General features: G+C 37.8%; 2 protein-coding genes across 4 annotated transcripts in view; one reads left to right on the top strand and one right to left on the bottom strand.

The window, feature by feature from the left end:
- Positions 1–23,822, top strand: part of RUNDC3B (RUN domain containing 3B) — a 142,770-nt gene that overhangs the window by 6,638 nt on the left and 112,310 nt on the right. For all 3 annotated transcript variants that reach the window (XM_055137919.1, XM_055137780.1, XM_055137846.1), the window contains exon 2: positions 16,903–17,018. Coding sequence is in view for 2 of the 3 variants with exons in the window: in XM_055137780.1 (XP_054993755.1) it covers positions 16,903–17,018 (116 nt within the window). In the remaining variant the exon portion in view is untranslated. The remainder of the gene's footprint in view (positions 1–16,902; positions 17,019–23,822) is intronic.
- Positions 1–23,822, bottom strand: part of ABCB1 (ATP binding cassette subfamily B member 1) — a 229,913-nt gene that overhangs the window by 160,356 nt on the left and 45,735 nt on the right. The gene's annotated exons all lie outside the window — the stretch shown is intronic.

The raw sequence follows: 23,822 nt of genomic DNA, 5'->3' as shown, positions 1-23,822 counted from the left end.
GTCAGTCTTACTAAATCATTTGTGTGTATACTTTTAGGCATGGGCTGGATCGATAGCACAGCGGGTAGGGCGTTTGCCCTGCACATTGCCCACCCAGGTTCGATCCCCGGAACCCCATATAGTCCCCCAAGCACCGAGAGTTGTAATTCCTGAGTCCAGAGCCAGGAATAACTACTGAGCATCGCTGGGTGTGACCCAAAAAGGAAAAAAAAAATTTGACTTGGGCAGAAGAGAAAGCACAGAGGTTAAAGGCACCATGTGATCCTGAGTACCAGTGGATGCAGCCTTCAGCACCGCTGTCTGGATAACTCCTGACACTACAGGGATGGAGCTGCATCGCCTCCCCTGGCCATTTTATTGAACTTCCAGCATAGTTGGCCAACAACTTTTGGTAGAGTCCCGCTTAGTAGCAAACTCTGCCCCTTATACCCAAATAAATAAAGATGATCTGACCTTTTTTTTAACAAGCAGGGAATATTTTTATTTGCTAGTCCTTTTATTTGTCAAAAAAGTTTGTATAATATTCATATGTTTTCTTTTTGTCTTACGGTTTTTGAAAGAATTCATCAAGGGAGAAAGCTTCAAAATGTCTTTATGAGGAGTCTTTTTCTTTTTTTTTTAGTAATTGAGCGATAGCACAGCGGGTAGGGCTTTTGCCTTGCACGTGGGCTGACCTGGGTTTGATTCCTCTGTCCCTCTCGGAGAGCCCAGCAAGCTACCAAGAGTATCCTGCCCGCACGGCAAAGCGTGGCAAGCTACCCGTGGCGTATTCGATATGCCAAAACAGTAACAACAAGTCTGACAATGGAGACGTTACTGGTGCCCGCCGAACAAATCTATGAGTAACGGGATGACAGTGATACGGTGATGAGTTAATTTAATAGATACTAAATGATTCATATTCCTGACTCTTTCTTTGTGTGTCAGTTTCAGTAAGTTCTTTAAGTCCATCAAATTTATTCTTTTTGGGGAAAGGGAATATATTGGCAGTGCTAGAGAATTTCACCTGCCCTGTCCTCAGGGACCTCCCCTGATTGTGCTCAGGGAACCATATACGGTGCTGGGGATGAAATCAGAGTCAAGTATGTACTAGGTAAGCACCTCAAGTACTGAGTTTTTCTCTAGCCATTAGATTTATTTCTAAAGGTTGTTTTCCTAAAGTGTTTTCTTTAGATCTTTTAATTATGTTTAAAAGAACTGTACTCTTTTTCTGTTTTTCTCTCCTCATAGCAATAATCTCTTTCGCCCATTTTTTTCTCCTGCTAGTTGCTTATAATTTTGTCAGTCGTTTCAAACAACCAGCCTTTTGCTTTATTTTCTCCAACCTGGAGCCATAGCACAGTGGGTAGGGCTTTTTCCTTGCACACAACCTTTTGCCTCGCACACAGTCGACCTGGGTTCGATTCCTCTGTCTCCTCTTGGAGAGCCCAGAAAGCTACCGAGTATCCCACCTGCGTGGCAGAGCCTGGCAAGCTACCCGTGGCGTGGCGTATTTGATATGCCAAAAGCAGTAACAAGTCTCATAATGGAGACATTACTGGTGCCTGCTTGATAAAATCGATGAGCAATGGAACGACAGTGTTTCTTAGTTCATTAATTTCTTTATTTCTTTCTTTAACATTCTTAAATTCTTTGGATTCTGCTGTGGGGGTGGGAGTGGAGCCCTAACAGTGTTGCTTAGGGGCTATATTTGGGTTTGTGCTTAGGAGTGACCCCTAGCTGTGCTCTGGGGACCTTAAAGGGGTGTTACGGGTTCTAACCCTGGTCAGCAGGATGCAAGGCAAGTGACCCTAATGCACCCTAATTTTAAAGCTTCAGATTCACTTGGGAATAGCATGTAGGATTTAAAATTTATTATTGTCAGCTTTAAATAATTTCAGTTTTGGGGGGAATTTCTTTGACTTGTGAATTATTAAAAAATGTATTATTTAACTTTCAAATTGTTGAGGTTTGTCTAGTTGTTTTAAAATTTCTATCCTGTATGCAGAGTGCATTATTCTAAAATATTTTAAACTTTTGATTATGATGCAGTATATTGCCAGTTTTACCAAATATTTTGTGTGCTTTTTAAAAGAATATATTTTGTGTTGATTCTATGTTCAGTCTATTCCAGTTAGTGCTAGTATTTTAATTGTTATTATAAGTTTTTTGTTCATTCAATTTTTGGGGGGAAGGTGGTGCCATACCTGGTTGTGCTCAGGACCTACTCCTGGATCTGCTTTCAGGGATCACGCCAGGCGGTGCTCAGGGTGCCAGGGGGCTTGAACCCAGGTTGGCTTTGTGCAAGTTTTACGAACTGTACTCTCTCTGGCCCCAGCCCTAGATTGTTCATATCTTTTTAAAATAGTTACCTGCCAGTTTTTTAAAAATATGCATAGTGTACTTGATAAATAAGAATGATACTTTAAAATCTATATGAATTTGTATTTGTCCATTCCTGCTTCTAATTTTGCTTTTGTTTTTGTTTTTTAGGCTTTTGCTTTTTATTTATTTATTTTTCAGCCTGGGGGGAATACCTGGCAGTGCCTATGATTTATTCCTGGCTTTGTTACTCAGGGACCACTCCTGGTTGTTCTGGGGGACCCCATGGAGTGCCAGAGATCTAACTAGTCTCACACAAGGCAAGTGCCTTACCTGCTGTACTTTCTGGCCTGTGTGGGTATTTTTTTTTCCTGTAAATGTTTTATTTCTATTTTATTGGTATGTGAAGATTCAGAATTGTGATCTATTGCTGCTAGTATGTGTACTCCATAGTTACTGGGAAATGCCCTTTATTTCTGATATAGTTACTGCCTTAAAGTCTGCTTTGTCTGCTATTAATAAAGTTGAAAAACATTTTATGTTATTATTTCTTTTGCTATATCTTTTTCTGTCTGATTCCTTAAATTTAAGTATTCCCTTTTCACAGGGTAGAGTTAAATTTTACATTTTACTGATTTTCTAAAAATATTTAGCCCATGTATATTTTGTGTTACTAACGTTGGGTTTCTATTTGCTGTACTGTTTTCTTTCTGCTCAATTCTCACTTATTTCTTTTTACATATCTGTGTTTTTATTACTCCATATTTGCCTGCTCATTTTCTCACTTTATTTCCCCTCTTTGTGGTGGTGAGGAGGGGCACCCCTAGCGGTGCTCCGAGCTGATTCCTAGCTCTCTGTGTAGGGGTTACTTCTGACGGCACCCAGGACACCACATAGGATGCCAGGGATAGAACCAGGTTCTCTCTCCCAGGCAGATTCATGACCCACTTTACTCCCTTTTCAGCCCCAGATTTATTTTCTCTCTGAGTAAGTTATAAATATGTTTTTTGTTTGTTTGTTTTTGCCAACCCAGTGGTGCTCAGGGCTTACTTCTGACATTGTGCTTAGGGATCATGGTGGCAGGGTTTGGGGAATCATATGGGTTACCAGGGATTGAACCCAAGGTTGGCTGCATGCAAGGTAAGCACCCTACCCATTGTGTCCTATCTCTCTAGCTTTATTTTTCTGTTTGTGTGTATATCTATAGGTCATATTCTTTGACAGTTATTTTTGATTTATTACTGGTTACAGAAAACATTAGTTTACTAACATTCTGAAGTAATGTTAGAGCCATTTACTTGCCTTCATCCTAAGACATACTTTAAAAATCTACATATATTTTAAATTCTGCAGTTTGCAATCAGTATTTATGCAATGCATGGTTCTGTTAACTCACATATTTATTCTTTCATTGTATATTTCATTGTATATTCTTTCATTGTATATTTCTTCCAAAATTTGGAAGAAATTTTGAACATTCTTATAATTACACATATGCTAAATTTTACAGGTCCCACTTGACTCATATCGTCATTTTTTGCATTTTCCATATTTTTTCTGTCTGTGAATAATTTTATATACTTTCTAAGAGTTAGAATTTCTCTTTTATTAATTTTTGTTACACACTAATTCCCTGTATAAAATATCTTATTTTCATTTATTGTGTCCATCTTTTTATTCTCTTGTACATATAACTTAGTTATTTTAAAGGTTTCATTGATTTGAATATTTGGATTATTGTTTCATCAGCTTTTCTTGCTCTTTCATAGTATAGTCTTATCAGCGTATCCTTAATTTTTGTTGAATGTGAAATATGTGTTATTTTTTTTCTGTAGTGCGCTTGTTAGTCTTTTGGTACTTGTCAAAAGTGTTCATAAGAACACAATATATGGGATAAAGAGAACACAGCTAAGTACATAGAAGGTATATACAACCCAGTCTGAAGAAACCTGGCCAAAAGCACGTTAATGTCTGTGGCCTATAGGAAAGGCCGGTGCTCACAATCCTTTGCTACTGTTCTCTTCCTTGTAGTGATGACCAATCACCTTCATCTCGTCAAAGGTTGCGTGCAATGAAGGCTGAATTTTGACTCTAGGAAATCTTGAAAAACCTTTAATTTACTCCTGGTCCTTAGGGGTCTAAAACCAAAGTTTTGTTTCTTTTCCAATACACTTTATCTGGTACTAAACTATTACTTTGTCTTCTATAATAGCCAAATGCTGCTGCTGCCTCTGCCGCCCCGCCCCACCTCCTCCTCCTCCTCCTTCTCCTCCTCCTCCTCCTCCTCCTCCTCCTCCTCCTCCTCCTCCTCCTCCTCCTCCTCCTCCTCCTCCTCCTCCTCCTCCTCCTCCCTCATTCTTCTCTTCTCCTTTCTCCCATCTTCTTCCCCCCCATCCCCAGCCATGCTAAGCCTTCGAAAGTTTCCTTCAAAGGCTTCCCTGGTTTTTTTGTTTGTTTGTCTTTTAATTTTTTATGTCACTGATTAGCAGTGTTCTGTGGACTCCAAATCCTGCCAGCATTCAGAATTAGCAACACAGCTGACTAAAAGTAACTGTAGGGTTAGCTCACCTTTTTGTGTTTTCTTTTTCTCCAGATTCTAAGCTACTGTAATTCCTTCAGTTTTCTGCTGATTTCAGATGTGATTTATGTAGTTCTTTCCAGTGTTTCTCATTGTATTCTCTGGGAACCGCTAGTTGACCACTGTTTATCTTAAATAAAAGTGGAAGTCTGTTTCCACATTTTTAATCTTCTTCCCCAGTTTTAATTTATGCATCCATCCAACTATATTTTATGTTGCCTCATAATTAACTTCAAGTATTTATTTTCTAGACTAGATTTTATTAATCATTACACGTATCGGGGCTGGAGCGATAGCACAGCGGGTAGGGCGTTTGCCTTGCACTCAGCCGACCTGGGTTCGAATCCCAGCATCCCATATAGTCCCCTGAGCACCGCCAGGGGTGATTCCTGAGTGCATGAGCCAGGAGTGACCCCTGTGCATTGCCGGGTGTGACCCAAAAAGCAAAAATAATGATAATAATAATTACACATATCGTGTTGTAGTCTGATTGCCTTTCCTTCTCTTCTATTAGAATATAGATTTTCTGATGTTACTTTTGGGCCACACCTGGTGATGCGATGCTCAGAGATTGCTCCTGACTCTGCACTCAGGAATTAGTTCTGGCGGTGCTCAGGAACTTTTATGGGGTGCTAAGGATCGAACCTGGGTTGCCACAATCAGACAGACACCTTACCCGCTGTACTATATCTCCCCGCTCCTTATTTTTGATCATTTCTGCTTTACAAAAATAACATCTAACAAAGTGGGTGAAAATTATATGTGTGCGGGACTGGAGCAATAGCACAGCGGGTAGGGCGTTTGTCTTGCATGCGGCCGACCCAGGTTCTATTCCCAGCATCCTATATGGTCCCCTGAGCAAGACTGGGGTGATTCCTGAGTGCAGAGCCAGGTGTGACCCCTGTGCATCGCTGTGTGACCCAAAAAGCAAAAAAAAAAAAAGAAAATTATATGTGTGCTATTTTGAAAATGTTGTATAAAAACAGTAAAAGTATGTATAATGCACTTTATGTTGTTTCTGCCGAATAAAATTACTTTCTATCCACCTTTTGTAGTGATAGTGATTGTTCTTAGAAAATGTTAGCTTAGGGGCCATAGAGGTAGTACCACAGGTATCATGCTTGCCTTACATGTGGCCAGCTGAGTTTTGATGGGAGCAATTCCTATGTGCAGAGTCAGGAGTAACTCCCAAGCATCACTGGGTGTGGTCTCAAAACAAACAAAAGGGATGGCAATTTAGCAAACTCCAAATACAAAAAATTTTTTCTTTACTTTTTAACTTTAATAAAAAAAAATTATATCATGAATAGATTGGCTCTTTTTGGATTTTTTTAAAAGCTTTTAATACATCTGTTGATATGCTTTTATGATTTTTAGCTTTCCTTATATGGATATAGTGTATTATGTTGATTGACTTGCAATATCAAACCATCCTTGACTGTCTGCGATAAATCCTACTTGATCATGTAGGATTTCTGATTACTTTTGATATATTGTTGGGTTAAGTTTGGTAATATTTTGTATGCATAAAAATCTTATCCATTTGTAAATTTTTCCCCTCTTGTGCTCTCTTGATCTAATTCATGTGTGTGGACATGTGTATGCATGTGTATTTGTATTTGAGCCAGAAAATAATTGAGACAATTAGTTTTCTTAGGGTGTCTGGGGAACCCATGATTATTACCTATTATGCTTTTTTTAAAACTCTGAACTACACCCAGCAGTTCTCAGGGGGCCATGTCATGACAGTGATCAATGAGGACTTCACATACGTTCTTCATCAACTGAATTATATCCCAGCCTCATGCTTAAAAAATTTAATTGACATATGTACACTGCCTCTTCTTTTATATGCTAGGTTGTTATAGAGAAAGATTAGGAAAATGATCAGCTCATGGGCCATGTAAAGCCCTAAGAATCATGGGGTCTGGCCATGACAGACAGACATGCGTGCTTCTCATTGGTTGTGTGGGACCCATCTACCTGTGTTGTATGGCCCACAAATAAATAAATATCCAAATAAATAACCAGATTTACCTTGGCATAAAAGGCATTACTACCCTTGTAAAAGAGTAATGGTGATGCTCTACAAAAAGAAACGGACTGTCTGCTGACATTTACAAATTTTTGTATATACTAGCACTAATTTCTTTATGATTTTTTTGTCATCTTCACAATGATCAAGTAATTGGTTACTGAGGTATTGAGGCAGAAAAGAGATCAAGTAACTGGATAGGGGATCGATTAAAGCAGAGCAAGGATCTTCTGATATCAAAATTCCTCTTATCCCATTGTTATATTGCAGTTTTAAACATATTAATCACTTAAATATATCTTCATTTGTCACTAGATAAAAAAAAATTGGCTTCTTAAGGGTTATATGATAAAAGTATATAATACTTCTGTCAAAATTATTTTCACTGAGAGGCTTTCATGTTTGAGACAAATGAGTTAATTTGTTTTAAGATGTAGATTTTTCATGGCAGTTTGATAGATTGAAAAGCATTCTTTTAAAAGAGATAGTAAAAAAAGAGATAGTATGTCAGGGTTATTTTCATGTCATCTGGTATGCTGCCATTAATCTGCTTATGTGGCAGTGCAAGATGTAAAGGGACTCCCCTTCACTGCTGGTGGGAATGCCACCTGGTTCAGCCCTTTTGGAAAACAATATGGACGATTCTCAAAAAATTAGAAATTAAGCTCCCATTTGACCCAGCAGTACCACTCCTGGGAATATATCCCGGAGAGGCAAAAAGGCATAGTAGAAATGACATTTGCACTTGTATGTTCATTGCAGCACTGTTTACAATAGCCCAAATCTGGAAAAAACCGGAGTGCCCAAGAACAGATGACTGGTTAAAGAAACTCTGGTACATCTACACAATGGAATACTATGCAGCTGTTAGAAAAGATGAAGTCATGAAATTTGCATATAAGTGGATCAACATGGAAAGTATCATGTTGAGTGAAAAGAATCAGAAAGCGAGAGACAGATATGGAAAGATTGCACTCATCTGTGATATAAAGTAACAGAATGGGAGACTAACACCTAAGAGTAGTAGAGGTAAGGACCAGGAAGTCTGCCCCACAGCTTGGAAACCGGCCTCACATGCTGGGGGGAAAGGTAGCTGAGATAGAGAAGGGAGCACCAAGTAGAGGATGTTGGGAGGACCCATTCGGGTTGAAAGATGCGTGCTGAAAGTAGACTATAGATCGAACACAATGGCCACTCAGTACCTCTGTTGCAAACTACAACACCCAAAAGGAGAGAGAACAAAAGGGAATGCCCTGCCGCAGAGTCAGGGTGGGGTGGTGGGGGTGGGGTGGGGGTAGTAGGAGGGATACTGGGAACATTGGTGGAGAAGAATGGGCACTGGTAGAGGGATGGGTAAACGATGACTGTATGACTGAAATGCAAACATGAAAGTTAATAAGTTTGTAACTGTACCTCACAGTGATTCACTAATAAAAAATTAAAAAAATATATCTAGATTGACAATTCCCTTTAAAAAGAAATTCTGACAGTAAAACAAAGGAAATATTTTAAATATAGTTATCCTTATAATTTTCATTGGGTATAAAGAATTTTAAATAGAATACTCTGCTAAGAGTGAGTTTTAGGTTCTATATTCCATGGATGATGAGTTGCAATAAAACTTTATTAACAGGCAGCTGTTGGATTTGGCACGTACATGGTAGTATAGACAACCCTGCTAAAAGGGTTTATGAAAAAGTATTTTTCTCACTTTATTGGAGGGTGTGATGTTGGAACATATGCATTCTAATAATTTATCAAATCAAATCATATTGTAAATCACAGTGCTTAAAATTAAAAAAAATTCAGGAGGAAAGTGATAGATACACAATGATTTTCTCATATGTCAGATTCAAAGATGCACAGTGTGGGGTCCAGAGTGATATACAGTGGGTAGCATGTTGGCCTTATACTGCAAGCAACCCGAGTGCCCAAGAACAGATTACTGGTTAAAGAAACTTTATACTGCAAGCAACCCGGCTTTGATCCCTGACACCAGATATGCAAGACAAACATTAAAGGTGAATTACACCTTTATTTTTTTAGTGAAGCAAGATATTTTTTATTGAACCAAACTTAATTAGAAAGATATCAGGGTAGCGAAAGAGAGGAAGTATGTGTTCAAGAGAGAACACGGGCATCTCCAGAGTACACAACACAACCAAGTGAACGTACATAGAGACAAGCAAGTAGAATGTGTGTTCCATTTGGAAACAGGCTTGAAGAAAAAGCCATGCCAATTACATTTTTTAAGTGTACAAATTTAACTGTCTTTTATTTTTTTCTTTTTGGGTTTACACCCGGCGATGCACAGGGATTACTCCTGGCTCTGCACTCAGGAATCACTCCTCTCAGTGCTCAGGGGACGATATAGGATGCCCTACCTGCTGTGCTATCACTCCAGCCCTCAACTGTCATCTTTTTGTTACAGATTTTTATTGTCACTTTTTTCTTTTTGTTTACTTGTAATTGCAATAATGTAACAGATCTCTGTGTGTAGTCAATATAGGTAATTTTTCTCTTTTCAAGAGGAAAAAATTCATGCCTTAGATTTGAGTATTGTGATTCAATTATTCCTTAATTCTAAGCTAACAAAAATTTCCTTTAAACATTGAAGATCTGAAAGGAAACCTTTTGAAACTGACATTTTAAGAGCTCCTTACACTCCTGTATAAGATCCTCCTGTATATATTTTTTAGTTTTAATTCTTGTTAAATTTAAACTTGATTTTGTGTTTTTAGACTTTCATAAATTTGTCATTTTATTATTTTAAGATCAGTCCTCTTCAAAAAATGGATGACTAATATTAATGTAGTAATTATCAGGAAGTAACCCAGCATCCATATGACATTTTTTCTATGTTATCGAGACTCTTACAGGTTTAGTTTTTTTTATAGCGCATCTTAGCTAGTTACTATGTTGTGGAGGAAAAGACTCATTATTCCTGTACAGTAGAGTGATCTGCGCTATTCTAGAGAAGTGCTGAGTGGGAAGACATGGCTAGTTAGGAGTAAAATATGAACCTGAAAAGAACTAATTTGCCTTCTGAAAAAAAATTAATTTTTTATGTTGGCAGGCAAGAGCAGGATATAAATGATGAAGCAGATCTGGGAACTATTCTTTTTCTTTTTTCTTTTAATATAATAATAATATTTAAAATACTTTATTATTCTTAAAGTATTATTATACTAGATCTAATATAAAATTGTCCCTGATAATATATACTTTGGGATAGTTGGACTTGGTTTTTGTTCTAGTTTTAAAGTCACATTTTAAATTAAGATTTAAATCTCTTGGTCTCACCATTTTAGGATTTTGTCAGCTAGGGTATTCTGTTTCAAAAGATGGGGCTGTAACCTACTGATAATGTGATAAACCCATTTTGTTAACTGCTAATTGATCTTCCTGTAACTCTTGATGTTACAAAAAATGGTGCTGTCCCACAAGGCTCAACCTCTAACAACAAACTGGTAATTTCTTATACAAGGGCTTACTGACCCCTGGGTGAAATACAACAGTCTTCACACACTTTCCTCTAAGAAAACATTTTTGAATTATTTTTAGCAGATTATTCATAATAAGCATCACTGTCATCACTGTCATCCCGTTGCTCATTGATTTGTTCGAGCGGGCACCAGTAATGTCTCTCAGTAATGTTACTGTTTTTGACATATCCAATATGCACGGGTAGCTTGCCAGGCTCTGCCGAGAGGGCAAGATACGGTAGCTTGCTGGGCTCTCCGAGAGGGGCGGAGGAATCGAACTCGGGTCACTGAGTGAAAGGCGAACGCCCAACAGCTGTGATAAATTATTTAAATCCTGCTTTGGGGGTGGGTGTGGAAACATTCAAAATATGGCTGTGGGAAGGTGTAATGGTGGTGGGATTGGTTCTGGAATATTAAATGTAAAGATTTTTTGTGAACTTTACAAGAATAAAATTAAATTTAAAAATGGTGCAATCCTTGATTTTCTCTTTCTGTTAAAACTTGTTAAAATAGCTTATTTTGCTAGTTTTTTTTTAAATTATTATTCCTAGAGGACAATGTTGATCAGTATCTTGCTAGACTACTACAGGTAGGAATTGAGTTATAATATGACTCCTTTTTGATGAAATAAGCACTTTTGTTATTTTGTTCTTTAAACATAATTTCAGTTTCTTAGGTGCCATAATTTTTTATATTCCACTTGTGAGAGAGATCATTCTGTCGCCTGCCCCTTTTCTTCTAACTTTACTCCACATGATACTTTCTAGATCCATCCATGAAGCAACAAATTGCATGTTTTTAATTTTTCTATGTAGAAGGGTACTACTATCTTGAATATTATTGGGAATTGTTTTTCTAATCTGTGCTACCTAATAAAAAATAAGAGAAACTTAAAAGAAAACCACAAAAAAACAAAAGTCAAATGTTCTGCAATATTCTCCCAGAAAATAATACAGGTATTGCTTGTGTGGAAATTTGTATAAAACAACAACCAAAAAAAGCCCAAGTAACAAAGGTAATACTGAGAAAAAATGAAGAGAGGCATCATGTTTCATGACTTCAAACTATACTGCAAAGTTATATTCATCAAAATTGGAATAAATGAAGACACCTACGTGTCTTTAGGTGTAAATTTATTAATGGGATAGATTTGAGACTCAAACATATCCTGACATATATAGAAAGTTAAATTAAATTTACCACATAGGTGATAAGAGCACAAAATAGACAAAGGAAAGTATCTTCAACAAATGGGCCTGGGAAAACTGGATTGGCATATGCAAATGAATAGATTGGATTACTGTCTCACACCAGCGCCGAAGTTAACTTAAAATGCATTGAAGAAGGATTGTAGAGAGTATAGAGTATATAGTAGTGCACATGGCTGACTGGGGTTCAATCCTCGGCATCCCATATCATCCCATGAGCCCTGCCAAAAGGGATGCCTGAACACAGAGCCAGAAGTAAACCCGAGTATAAACAACAACAGAAAATTTCATTGAAAACATATATTAGGGGCTGGAGAGATAGTATAGAGGGTAGGGCATTTGCCTTGCATGCTACCGACCAGGGTTCGATTCCCTGTATCCCATATGGTCCCCTGAGCACCGCCAGGAGTAATTTCTGAGTGCAAAGCCAGGAGTAACTCCCATGCATCGCTGGGTATGGCCCAAAAAGCAAAGTTAAAAAAAAACACACCAAAAAACCTTCTATGTTAGATCCCAAATCATAAGATACATTGAGGACGACTATAGGTAAAATACTTCATGATAATGGCTTCATCAATGTTCTTGGGGATTTGAATACCAGCAACAAGGAGTAGAGCACATGTTTGTGTGCTGGAGCACCAGGGTCAATTTCTTCATACCTCCCGGTCCCCAGACCATTGCCAGGAGGAACTCTTGAGCACTGATCCAGGAGTAGCCCTCACACACACAGGATGCGGCCCCCAAACAACAGTAAAGAAATTCATCATGAGGCCAGAGTACAGTGGACAGGGCGCTTGCCAAGTGTAGCCCCCGGACAAACAAAACCAAAATACATCCTATTAAATGGGAGAAAATAACTGACAGAGGGCTGCTCTCCATGTTATATAAAGAACTCTTACAATGTAACATCACACATACATATAATGGGGAAAACTGAACAAGGAAGATACACCAAACTCACCGAGGAAGACATACACATGGCTAACAAACACGTGAAGAAAAAGGTAGCTATAATTTATTACAAAAGTGAAAAGCAGAATGATAATGAGATACCCCTGTGAGAATGGTTTATATTAAGAAGGCCAGAGACAAAAAAGTATTTGTAAGAGAAATAGAAGAAAACAGAACTCTCATATACTGTTGATGGAAATTAAATTGCTCTATCGTCTGTGGAAACCAGTATAGAGATTTTTTGAAATGTTAGACATCTATCATAGCACCTAGAAATTCCACTCCTAGGTTTTGATCCAAAGAACACAGAAATACTAATTGAAAAAGTATTTGCATTATAGCAGTGTTTACAACAGCCAAGATTTGGGAACAATATATGTGCCCAATAACAGATAACTGTATTTTTTTTAAATGTGACAAATACATGTATACTCAACAATTACCCAGCTATTAGAAAAGATGAAATCTTGCTTTTTGCTCCAACAAGGATGAAATTGGAGAGGGTTCATGTTAGGCAAAGTAAGTAGGAAGGAGAAAGACAAATACCGGATGAAAAAACAAAGCAAGGGAACAGACAAAATCCAACAAAAACAAACTCTTAGATTAGCTGAGTTTATCAGAGGAGGTGGAGTATGAGCACAAAGATTGAAGGGGATTCTGGTAACTGCGGTGGATATTTACACTTCGGTCCTGGACGTGATATAGTAACCTCTATAAGCCAGTGTTGCCTCAGTAAAGTAAAAAACAAAACAAAACAAAACAAAAAAACCAGAAAGGTGATGGTCTCATTAAGAATCTGCTCTGTTTCAGAAGACTTAAGGAAACAAAAAAAAGGATATTCAGAAATGGAAAGTATTGCTCCTAAAAAAACAGCATATTCGGTTCCATTTAGCTTTGGAGAAAAAAATAGTTTTGCGATGGCCTTTTTTACGCAAAACTATTGTGGGTAGCCAGAAACCCACCAAACCTGGAGACATGTCAGTCACCTTCAGTTTAGAGCCATTCTGATAGATGGCTACTAAAATTATAGTCTTTCTTTTGGAGACAATACAGGGAAAACCCGAGTGAATTTTTCTTCCTCTTGAGAAAATGCTGGAAGCAAGGCACCATCTGGTAGGCATATATAAATCTGTTGGTTTATAAGAGTTTATCGTGTCCTTTCAAGAACAGTAAAGTGCCTCCAAAAATAAAGTTCAGAAAAATAGTATTTACGCTAATCACAGTATTAAAGATATTTGCAAAACTCCAAGTAAAACAGTGCTGTCAGTTTTGTTTTAGGCACTGTAATTTTAATTTAATTTATTTTGGTTTTGGGTCTACACCCAGCAGTACTTAGGACTTACTCCTGGCTTTGCACTCAAGTGGGACTTAGGGGACCATATGGGGCATGGGGGATCAAATCCAAGTTGGCTGCATACAAGGCAAACACCCTACACAGTATACTATAGCTTTGACCCAAAAGTGTGATTTTCATAAAAATATATTTACTGTGCTATAATAAAACAATTGCTTATAATAAGGCAGGCAGCTCTCCCACAGTTTTAACAATGTAGTTTGGAATTTCAATAGCCAGTATGTCTCAGTTTTAGTTATTACAATTTAGATAACACCATACCACAACAGGGTTGTTCTAGTTTTGCTACCATTATGTATTACTTATGAGCAGTTAAAGTCAACATTTACTACTAGCTTTATTCCACAAACCACTGTGTAATAAGAAGCATTCATCATGATCAGTTAATAACATTACTTAATAATTTTTATCATTTTATCATTGATCTCTATTCATCTGCTGCTAGATTGTGCACGAAAACTGTCATTAGTATGTTGCTGTTTGTGTCCTGGTAATAAATCTATATATTTTTAAGTTATATTAATACTGTTGTGCTTATTACTTAGCAATGATAATTCTATTTTATTTTATAAAGCTGTTCACAATAATTCATTACATTTAATATTCAAACACCAATTCCACCACCATTGCACCTTCCAACCACCATATTTCTAACCCCAAATCGCAAACCATGCTCCCAAAGCAATTAATTTCCTGTAGAGGAAAGTGTGTGAAGCTTGTTGTATAAACCTACGTATTTTATTAAAAGAAAGAATTGAAAGAATGAGTTGGCCAATAAAGACAAGCAATAAAGCAACCAAAAGTGGTAATACTGAAAATAAAAATTGAAGATAAATGGAGTTTATTATGTTAATGTTGACGCTGTTCTTGTTCAAGAGAATTTAGATACGTGGATAGAGGAATTTAGTGAAGCTGGACATGCTGACTTAATTAGCAACATGCTTGTGATGAAAAGGATGAGGATATCTCGAGAAAAGGCAAACCACTTCACATTTATAGGGCATCTCAGATTTTCTCAGTTTTGAAAGTGCAAAGGATATAATGTTGGAAACTGATGCAAACTTAGAAAGGAATATGACAACTTTCCAAGACATAGAAAATACACTCATCCTGCTTTTGGAGTTATGCAATGAGTAGGCAAACATAATTCAAAGTGCTTACAATATATTTTGTTTTCTAGGAAGACCTTAATTCTTGATGTTTCTCATATTTTAAATTACTATGTGTACTAAATGTTGTAGTTTACATGTTACAATGCCCCTACATATTATAACAAGCTGGAAAAAACATTTACTGTTTTGACAGAAATTTCTAAGTGTTGCAGAACAATTGTAATTTATTTGATCACCAGCAACATTCTGCCTGACTCCAACATGCACATTAAGTCTCCTGACTACCATGCAAAGTGAGGACTTGCCTGTACTTAAGACCTTTCTGTTTATTTTCTAATATAGTAAATATAGGTACACTTCATAAAGCATATCTTTTTTCACTTCCCTTTATTCTCATAGACTGCATTTTTCTGTCCTGAAAACTTAGGAAGTAGTTTGTACTTCTCTATCACTCTCTAGATTTGTGTTTCTAATTATTTTGCTGCTTTAACTCCCTTCTCTTTATCCCCCATCTTTACTAAGACACCTATCTCTTACCTTTTATATTATATGACAGCAGAAGGATAGCATGAGGTAAATACATGTGACAGATTGTTCCGACAGTGGTTATATAAACATACCCATATGAAAACCATTACTTTCTTGTCTTGCCACAATAGCAGTGATTAAAAATTTTCTTATAATTTCTTTTAAATTAATGCTTACAGATGAATCAAGAACTTGACGCATACCATTTTGGGGATGTAGCAGTAGGGCAGTAGAGCACTTGCCTCGAATATGTGAGTCCCTGGCTCAATTACCTGGCACCATCCACCCAAAAATAAAACCCTTGATAAATAGCATTTGAGGCATTCTTATAAGTGCCAAATAAAATATTAACAAATCTAAAATAAGCTGACTTGAATAAATTTATACTTTAGATAGATATAGACAACACGATCTCAGCAGTAAGAGAAATTGTAATTTTCTCTAAAGGAACTACAAACAGAATGCTAGGTTATATGAGAGTTATACAAGAGGATAAATCTTTCTTAAGTGGGGCTGGAGTGATAGCACAGCGGTTAGGGCGTTTGCCTTGCACACGGCCGACCCGGGCTCGATTCCCAGCATTCCATATGGACCCCTGAGCACCGCCAGGAATAATTCCTGAGTGCAGAGCCAGGAGTAACCCCTGTGCATTGCCGAGTATGACCCAAAAAGCAAAAAAACCCCAAAAATCTTAAGTGGATGCATTTGTTAGTCAAAAATAAAGACATTTAAATAAGGGGGAAAAGGTCTAAAATGCTACAGATGTGTAAATGAGCTCCAGGAGTCTGAGTGATTGTACAGTGGGTAATGTAAAATCAATTTGATTTCAATCCCTGGCATTCCATGTGGTCCCTCAAGGCCCACCAGGAGTGATCCCTGAGTGTAGAGCCAGGTATATGCCCCAAATCAAAATAAATAAATAGAGGTCCAACTATTGAGCCCCCAAACTTCTTAAAGAATTTTAAACTTGCACTCCTGTTTCTTATGGGCACGAGTACAACTTTTGAGTATTTTGTTCTTAGCTGATTGCTCTGACTACTTTTCAGTATTTTGGATTTATTGACATCTATTTAAAACTTATTTTTATGATTGTGAAGGCAGCCTCAATGTACTTTTAACATATTACATAATAGGTATGCAAGTTGAAAATGTGTGTAAAACACTTTATATGTTTAAAAAATTACATGATAAAATGGAATAAACAGGAATTCTCAAAATATGCCTTCAGGTATATAGTATTCTATAGTACTCTCCAAAAATAAGTCCATCACATTTTTTCTACTTAGATAAATGAATCAACTTTGCTTGAAAAACAATTACAATCTTTTTTCTTTCTTTGTTTTTTAACAGATTTTCTGTGAAGACCCTGATTGATCGGTCTTGCTTTGAGACAATTGATGATTCTTCTCCTGAATTTAACAATTTTGCAGCTATTTTGGAACAGATTTTAAGTCACCGGCTAAAAGGTAATAGCACTGACACATGTCTTTGAGGGCTTTGGGTGTGAGTGTGTGGTGAAGGGGTTGGGCCACACCCATCAGTGTTCAGGGTTTACTTGGACCTTTGGATTCTCTCTATGTGGTGGTGCTCAGGGGATCATATGTGATGTCAAGGACTGAATCAGGGTCAACTACACCCTAATTCCTGTGCTATGTCTCTGACCTTTATATTCTTTAGTTCTTTCAAAATCTGTTTTTCAATAACATTGAAATTCTAGAAACCACTTTGTTATGCTTTAAATAGGCATACCACATCTTGAGAAACATAACAGCCATTTTAGAATGCCTAATATTTTGGCCTATGTCCATGGAAACGAATTTAAACTGCCCAACTTAAATGCACCTTACCAGATGCATTTATAATGTTTAGTATATAAATTGCCCATATAAGGAACAGAATAACTTTCCACAAGTAACTAAAATAAAATCTTAAGAGGTAACCTATCTCCACGGGCTATTTTACTGAAGACATTTTACTCAATTTACAAAGGAACATTCAGGCATTAGTATATTTGCATAATCAATACTTCATTAAAATGAAGAATCTTTGAACACCTTTGAGATGCTCTACTTTAGTTCTCTTAAAATAAATCAGCAAATACATTTATTTCAGAAGCATAAATCTCTGAAAATGCAAAAGTGAAGAGAAGAGCTGTATTCTCTCAGAAATATAAAATATTTTAAAAGATACATCTCTAGGAGGTATGGGGCTGCCCACAGGTCAACCCGTACCTGCGCGGCGAATGTATCAGCAGCCTGATGGCACCTTCAGGCTTCCTGACACCCCCAAATTGCCATTGTGCCTTTGACCAGACCCCAACAACTTGGGACCAAGTTCACCAAGAAATTAAATGGCCGAAAATTAGGTATGTGGGAGCCATGCCCACAAACTACCTCTGGCTCAGCTTTACAAGCTCATTTATTGGCCTTATTTCAGAGACCCAAAGATAAATCTCAAAAGATATTAAAAGCCATAGTTAATCTCAGACCCGTGCATGCAGAACAGACTGGGAAACTGGAGGGGGGCAGGTTGGCCTGTGCCTGCCCAACCAGAGCCCCCAGCAGCTGCTTGTTTCTACAATCCAAAATCGCCGCCATACCCCCAGCCTGACTCCACCGTCTCAAGATGGACCTCACCAAGATATAATCTGCTGAAAATTCGGGTATGCGGGTTTTGTGACTAAAATCTCCAGACTTTCACGGAGTTGAGGTGGGCTGCCTCCCCCAACTTCCCAATACACATGGAGGCTAGAAGTCACCCCCATGAACCAATTCCAGTGTCACCCTGTAAACTCTATTACTGGCCTTGCTTCAGAGACCCATAAATAAACCTAGAAAGAGATCAAAAGTCAGAGACACAGCAGTAAGTCCTGGAAGACACCACAGAGCCGGAGATCTCTCTGGGCCCAATACCGAGCCAATTTCACTGGGGCACCCCAGATGGAGCAGGTGCAGTCTCCCCGCCTACTCCAGATGGAATCCCAGTGATCAAGAGCTTCCACAAGCAAGGCCCAGGTATGTGGGTTTGAGGACTAAATCTCCATGCTGCATGATCGCAGAGGTGCTGGGCTGTCCCTCCCTGGCTCCCCGCCCGCTCATTGACCTGGCTGTCACCCCCACAATGTGCCTCCGGGCGCCAACTTAGTGCACCAGCAGCCCTGGTCCAGAGACACTTAACTGAATCCCAAAACAGATTAGTGCCCTGCAGAAATGTCTCTGGAATCCAACCATTTACAAGCTAGTATTCCAGAAGCTCGTGGCTGCGACACCCAAAATATTAAAAATGAGCAATGGACAATAAATGATCTAGCATTTGCCCCTGGCAGGCAGGCTTGAATGGTGGTGGGAAAATTCGAGCAAAACATGATGCCCAAAAGTAGAGAGGGAGTATTGGGGAAATTACCTGCCACTGAGGCAGGGTGAGGACTGAGATGGTGAGGTGGGGGACACTGGGGACACTGATGGTGGAAAGTGTGCATTGGTTGAGGGATGGGTGTTCGATCATTGTATGGCTGACTCGCGAACATGAAAGCTTTGTTACTGTATCTCACGGTGATTCAATTAAAAAAATTAATGTGGAGTTTATGCCCAATTTAATCAACTTAATCAATGGCTGAATAAATAGTACTCCTACAAAATAAAGGGAAAAAAGATACATCTCTAAAGTAGAGTTGATGACTGAAAGATGTCTGCAGCATAAATCTTAGCAACAACAAGCACTAATCAACCACATTAATCTATCCAGTAGTCCCAAAGGAAACTTGATCATCAGTAGTTTTACTTAAGATTTTTATCACTTGAAGTGGAGGTCGAGAGCTAGTGGAGGGAAGTAGATACTGGTGAACATTGTATGCCTGAAACCCAATTATGAATAACTTTGTAATTTTTTGGAGACTAAATTAAAAAATACATATATATTTTCCTTCAAGGCAAAAAATTTTCAGATTAAGAAACTATTAATCTTGTTATTACCATGTTATTACATAGTTTTAAATCAATAATTTGCTTTGGTAATTTATGAAATTAAACATTTAATTGGAAAATCATATCTGCTCTAAACATTTTAATGCTAAAAACATCAATTTTGCTTTATGTAAATCAGTTGTCCATACCTGTGGGCCCACAAAGGGTTGGCCTTACTTAAATAGAAGAGAAAAAATGAATTCAGTCAACCATTTTCAGCTTAAAAGGGTTACATAGAAGTGCAATGCTTTTTATTAAAAGATTATTTTGCATTTAAAAAGGTTATTTTCATTCTACTTTTGGTGTTTTGTAGTTCCTAAATTTTATTCCACTAGTATATCTTATAAGAAAATAAATTTTTATAAAAGTGAAAGATGTTAGAGTATGTTGAGATATTGTTGGGATTAATATTACGTAGGGATCATATATTTAAGTTACATAAATGTGTAACTAATTTCTGAAAAAAAGCACATATGATAAGGTAAAAATTAATGTAACTTATTGTTCAATAGTGTTTTTATCATAAGACTTCAATTCCCTTGGATTGGTGTACTATTTATCAGATGATTCTTCCACAAAATAGATAAACTTTTATCAGTTGGGATTTGTTGAACTATCTCTGCTGAGTGATTGGGCAGACTGCTATCACAACAGTACGTAGGTCCCTCTTGCACATCAGTGTGCTATTTACTGAGTCATGTTTCAGCCAAACATAGATCATAGAGCTTTAGAAATGCTTCTTAGCAATCCAATCTGTGAGTACGGCTTCTGAGAAATCAGTGAGTTACTTAACTGAGACTAGAATCTCCAATGAATTCTTAGATAAGATTTCTACTAGTGTGAATTAGGTATTAAAAAAGATAAAGACAGTGAGATTTGTGTCAAGGTTGAAGGTAAGAGGGCCAGAGAAGCTGTTCAGCAGGCTCAGTGAATGCTTTCTATGCAGGAGGCCTGGGGTTGGTCCCCGGTACCACCTGGTCTTCAAACACCAAGGCTGGAAAGAGCCCTTGAGCACTAGTGTCTTTGGCTCCAAAACAAAAACTTGAAGCCAGCGTTAATAATCAAAACATCATGCTACGGAATGTTTTTGTATATGCAATAGTGTGCTTATTGTGATAGAGATGAGCCACAGAGTACTCTGAACTTTCATGATGGGGTATTTAACATTAAAATATCTAGATAACACGTATATCTCAATCTTGAGTGTGCAAACATATGATAAATTGATTTTATTTTTGAAAGTTATGGAGTTATTTAGATAGTATGCTATGTCCACTTAAAATATGGTTATATAACAACTTACCTTTCCAATGTTTTTCTTTGTATAAATACAACTTAAAGTTGTATAACTAGGAGCCCGAGAGATAGCATAGTGGGCAGGATGCTTGCCTAGTGTGCGGCAAACTTGGTTTCAGTCTCAGTCACTCCACATGGTTCCCTGAGCCCCACTAGGAATGATCCCTGAGTACAGAGCCAAGTATAAACGCTGAGCACCAATAGTGTACCACCCCCAAATTAGTGTATAACTTGGGGACTAGAGCAATATACAGTGGGTAGGGCATTTGCCTTGCATGTGGCAACCTAAGTTTGATCCCTGGAACCCTATATGTTTCCCTGAGCCCACCAGAATTGATCCCTGAGCATAGAGCCAGGAGTAAGCTCTCAGTAGCACCAGGTGTGACCCACTTTCCCCCTTCCCCAAAAATGCGTAACTTGGGGTATTAAGATTTACTTTTCTCCAACTTTTATTAGTAAAATTAAGTTATGTTGTTTAAATTTTAGTTGGTTCTAGGTAGTCTTTCTAGGTAAAGATTTATATAACCAGTTTGGAGTGATAGCACAGCGGATAGGGTGTTTGCCTTGCATGCGGCCGACTCGGGTTCGATTCCTCCATCCCTCTCGGAGAGCCAGGCAAGCTACCAAAAGTATCCTGCCTGCCCAGCGGAGCCTGGCAAGCTATCTGTGGTATATTCTATATGCCAAAAACAGTAACAACAAGTCTCACAGTGGAGATGTTACTGGTGCCTGCTCGAGCAAATCGATGAACAATGGGACAACAGTGCTACAGTGCTAGGTAAAGATAAAACTATAGCCACAGGCACAATATAGGTTATGATAACACAGGTAAAATGCAGGACTAAATAATTACTACTTACAATTATTTTAAAGTCCCCATTATTGATGATAAAGGAGACTTTTAAAATGGCATACATTAATTTTATTTTTAGTAATCCTCAATAGAATGTTGGTCTTATTTGTCTGGAGTGGAGTTGAGAACTTGGAAATAATGACAGAATGTAAAAATCACAGAGACCTTAGTTAGTTTCAGTCTCGAGTAGTTTTTGAACTTGTATTTATCTTAAAGCGTAAAATTCTCCTTTTCACCTCCACCTGGTTGGTGGACATAGGACTGAATATCATATTGAGGCAGTGTTGAAAAATCAGGAATATTGTTTTTTTCACTTGACTAAAAATCACTTCTTGGGTTTTCTAACAAGAATACATTCAATATTATTCTTGTTAGACTTCAGTCATCATTTTAGGATTCTGATATCAGAGAACTTAGGATAATGAAGGGGTCCGTCAAAGTTTTGAGCAATTCAGATTACTAGAAAATTCTTGTGTGTAGGAAGCTAATCTAACTTTTCTCTAATCTCTATTATGTCACTTTTTTCCCTAATTGTGAGCCTAATAAACGTTATTTCTATTATATAACCCTTTCTCCTTGCCCCGCCATCTAATTAAGGTGCCCCTAGTTGTTTCAGGATTTTAAACAATAATAATCTTTGTCTTGTGATTGTTGGTAGTGCTCTTAAAATCTGAAACATGTAGCTGAGTAAAGGGCTTTTTATAGACTTATTTCTGTATTATCCAGAACCTAGTATTACATTGACATTTTCATACCACATCACAATATTTGGTTCCATTTGAGACCAAATACAATCCCAAGATTTTATAAAAATTTATTATCACTTGTCTTATGTTTTAGCTACAAAGTTGATCAAATGCAGATTTAACAGTGATTAATACAGTATTATTTCCATTGTCATCTCATTTAAAGATAAGTGATGTGGCCGTAAAAGTAAAAGTTAGGAGTACTTTTACTTCCAGGAAAATGAAATGGACATGTATTTCCCAGTTTTACTGCTCAATACAATTAAAATCTCTGGATATCATATATAAAACATAGAAGACTTGTGGGATAGAAAAAGGAAGACTGTCCACAGGCTTTAGAATCATTGGGGTGATATGATGGTGTGTTCTTGGACTTTTCTGGTTGCCTCATAGATCCAAAACTGGGTGCAAGATAAACCTGTAGCCTGAAAAAGTCATTGGGATCAGGGATAAAGGTCTCATCAAGAATCTAAGTCTTTCTAACTAAAGAACCAGGAATAAAGCAGATTAACAAATAATATGCTCTATGTTGACCAAATACCTCAGAAAAATTGTGGCCAGGAGTTTGGCTAGAAAGGATTAAAGAATCTAGAATTCTACCACAGGAATCTCTCACATGCCCCGACATCACTCTCCACGTGCTTTTAGAGGAGGCCAGGCAGAGAGCTGGGCTCGCTTTCCTCTTGCATGGTTGTGATCATTCTTTTGCAACGCTCCCCCCGAGTCACAGAAGAACTTGTGTTTCTGTCCCCCGACCCAGCAGTAATAAATACTGCTTCCTTCCCTGCCGCACAAAGTTTGCATTAGGAGAGATCAATTTTAGTCACATTTCTCACCATCGCCCAGCCGAAATAAGGCTATCTCTTCATCGATCCCAGTGCATTTTACCGATAGCAGAGGTCATGCTAAAAGCACCTCACGACTTTAGGGGAGAGACTCTCCAAACAATAATAGTGAGTTTTGTTGAAATATTGTATGCAGTCAAAGTGAAAGTAAAGTGAAATTTATTAGTTACACAGGCGGGGGGGGGCCTTAGGGTGGGGAGGCTAGGAGCGTGGGGGGGTTAGGGGTGTGAGGGGGCGGGGTGGAGCTATACTGGGATTCTTGGTGGTGGAATATGAGCACTGGTGAAGGGATGGGTATTCGAGCATTGTATAACTGAGATTTAAACCTGAAAACTTTGTAACTTTCCACATGGTGACTCAATAAAAAATTTAAAAAAAATAAAATAAAAAAATAAAAGCACCTCACAGTCATGAGAATTTCCTGCTTGGCTCGCTGGGAGTGAATGGAGTCAGGCTTAGCCACCTGTGCCCTAACTGCAGTACTATCTCCTGGTCCCAGGAAAAGAAATGTCAACACAGAATTACCTATCCAAATCACTCTTCTGTAATGAAGAGAAAACCTCAATGT

This window comes from Sorex araneus, chromosome 1 (genome assembly GCF_027595985.1).
Source record: "Sorex araneus isolate mSorAra2 chromosome 1, mSorAra2.pri, whole genome shotgun sequence".
NCBI classification, from domain to species: Eukaryota; Metazoa; Chordata; class Mammalia; order Eulipotyphla; family Soricidae; genus Sorex; species Sorex araneus.
The sequence above is the reverse complement of the archived record's forward strand: the minus strand, read 5'-3'. Positions and strand labels throughout refer to the sequence as shown.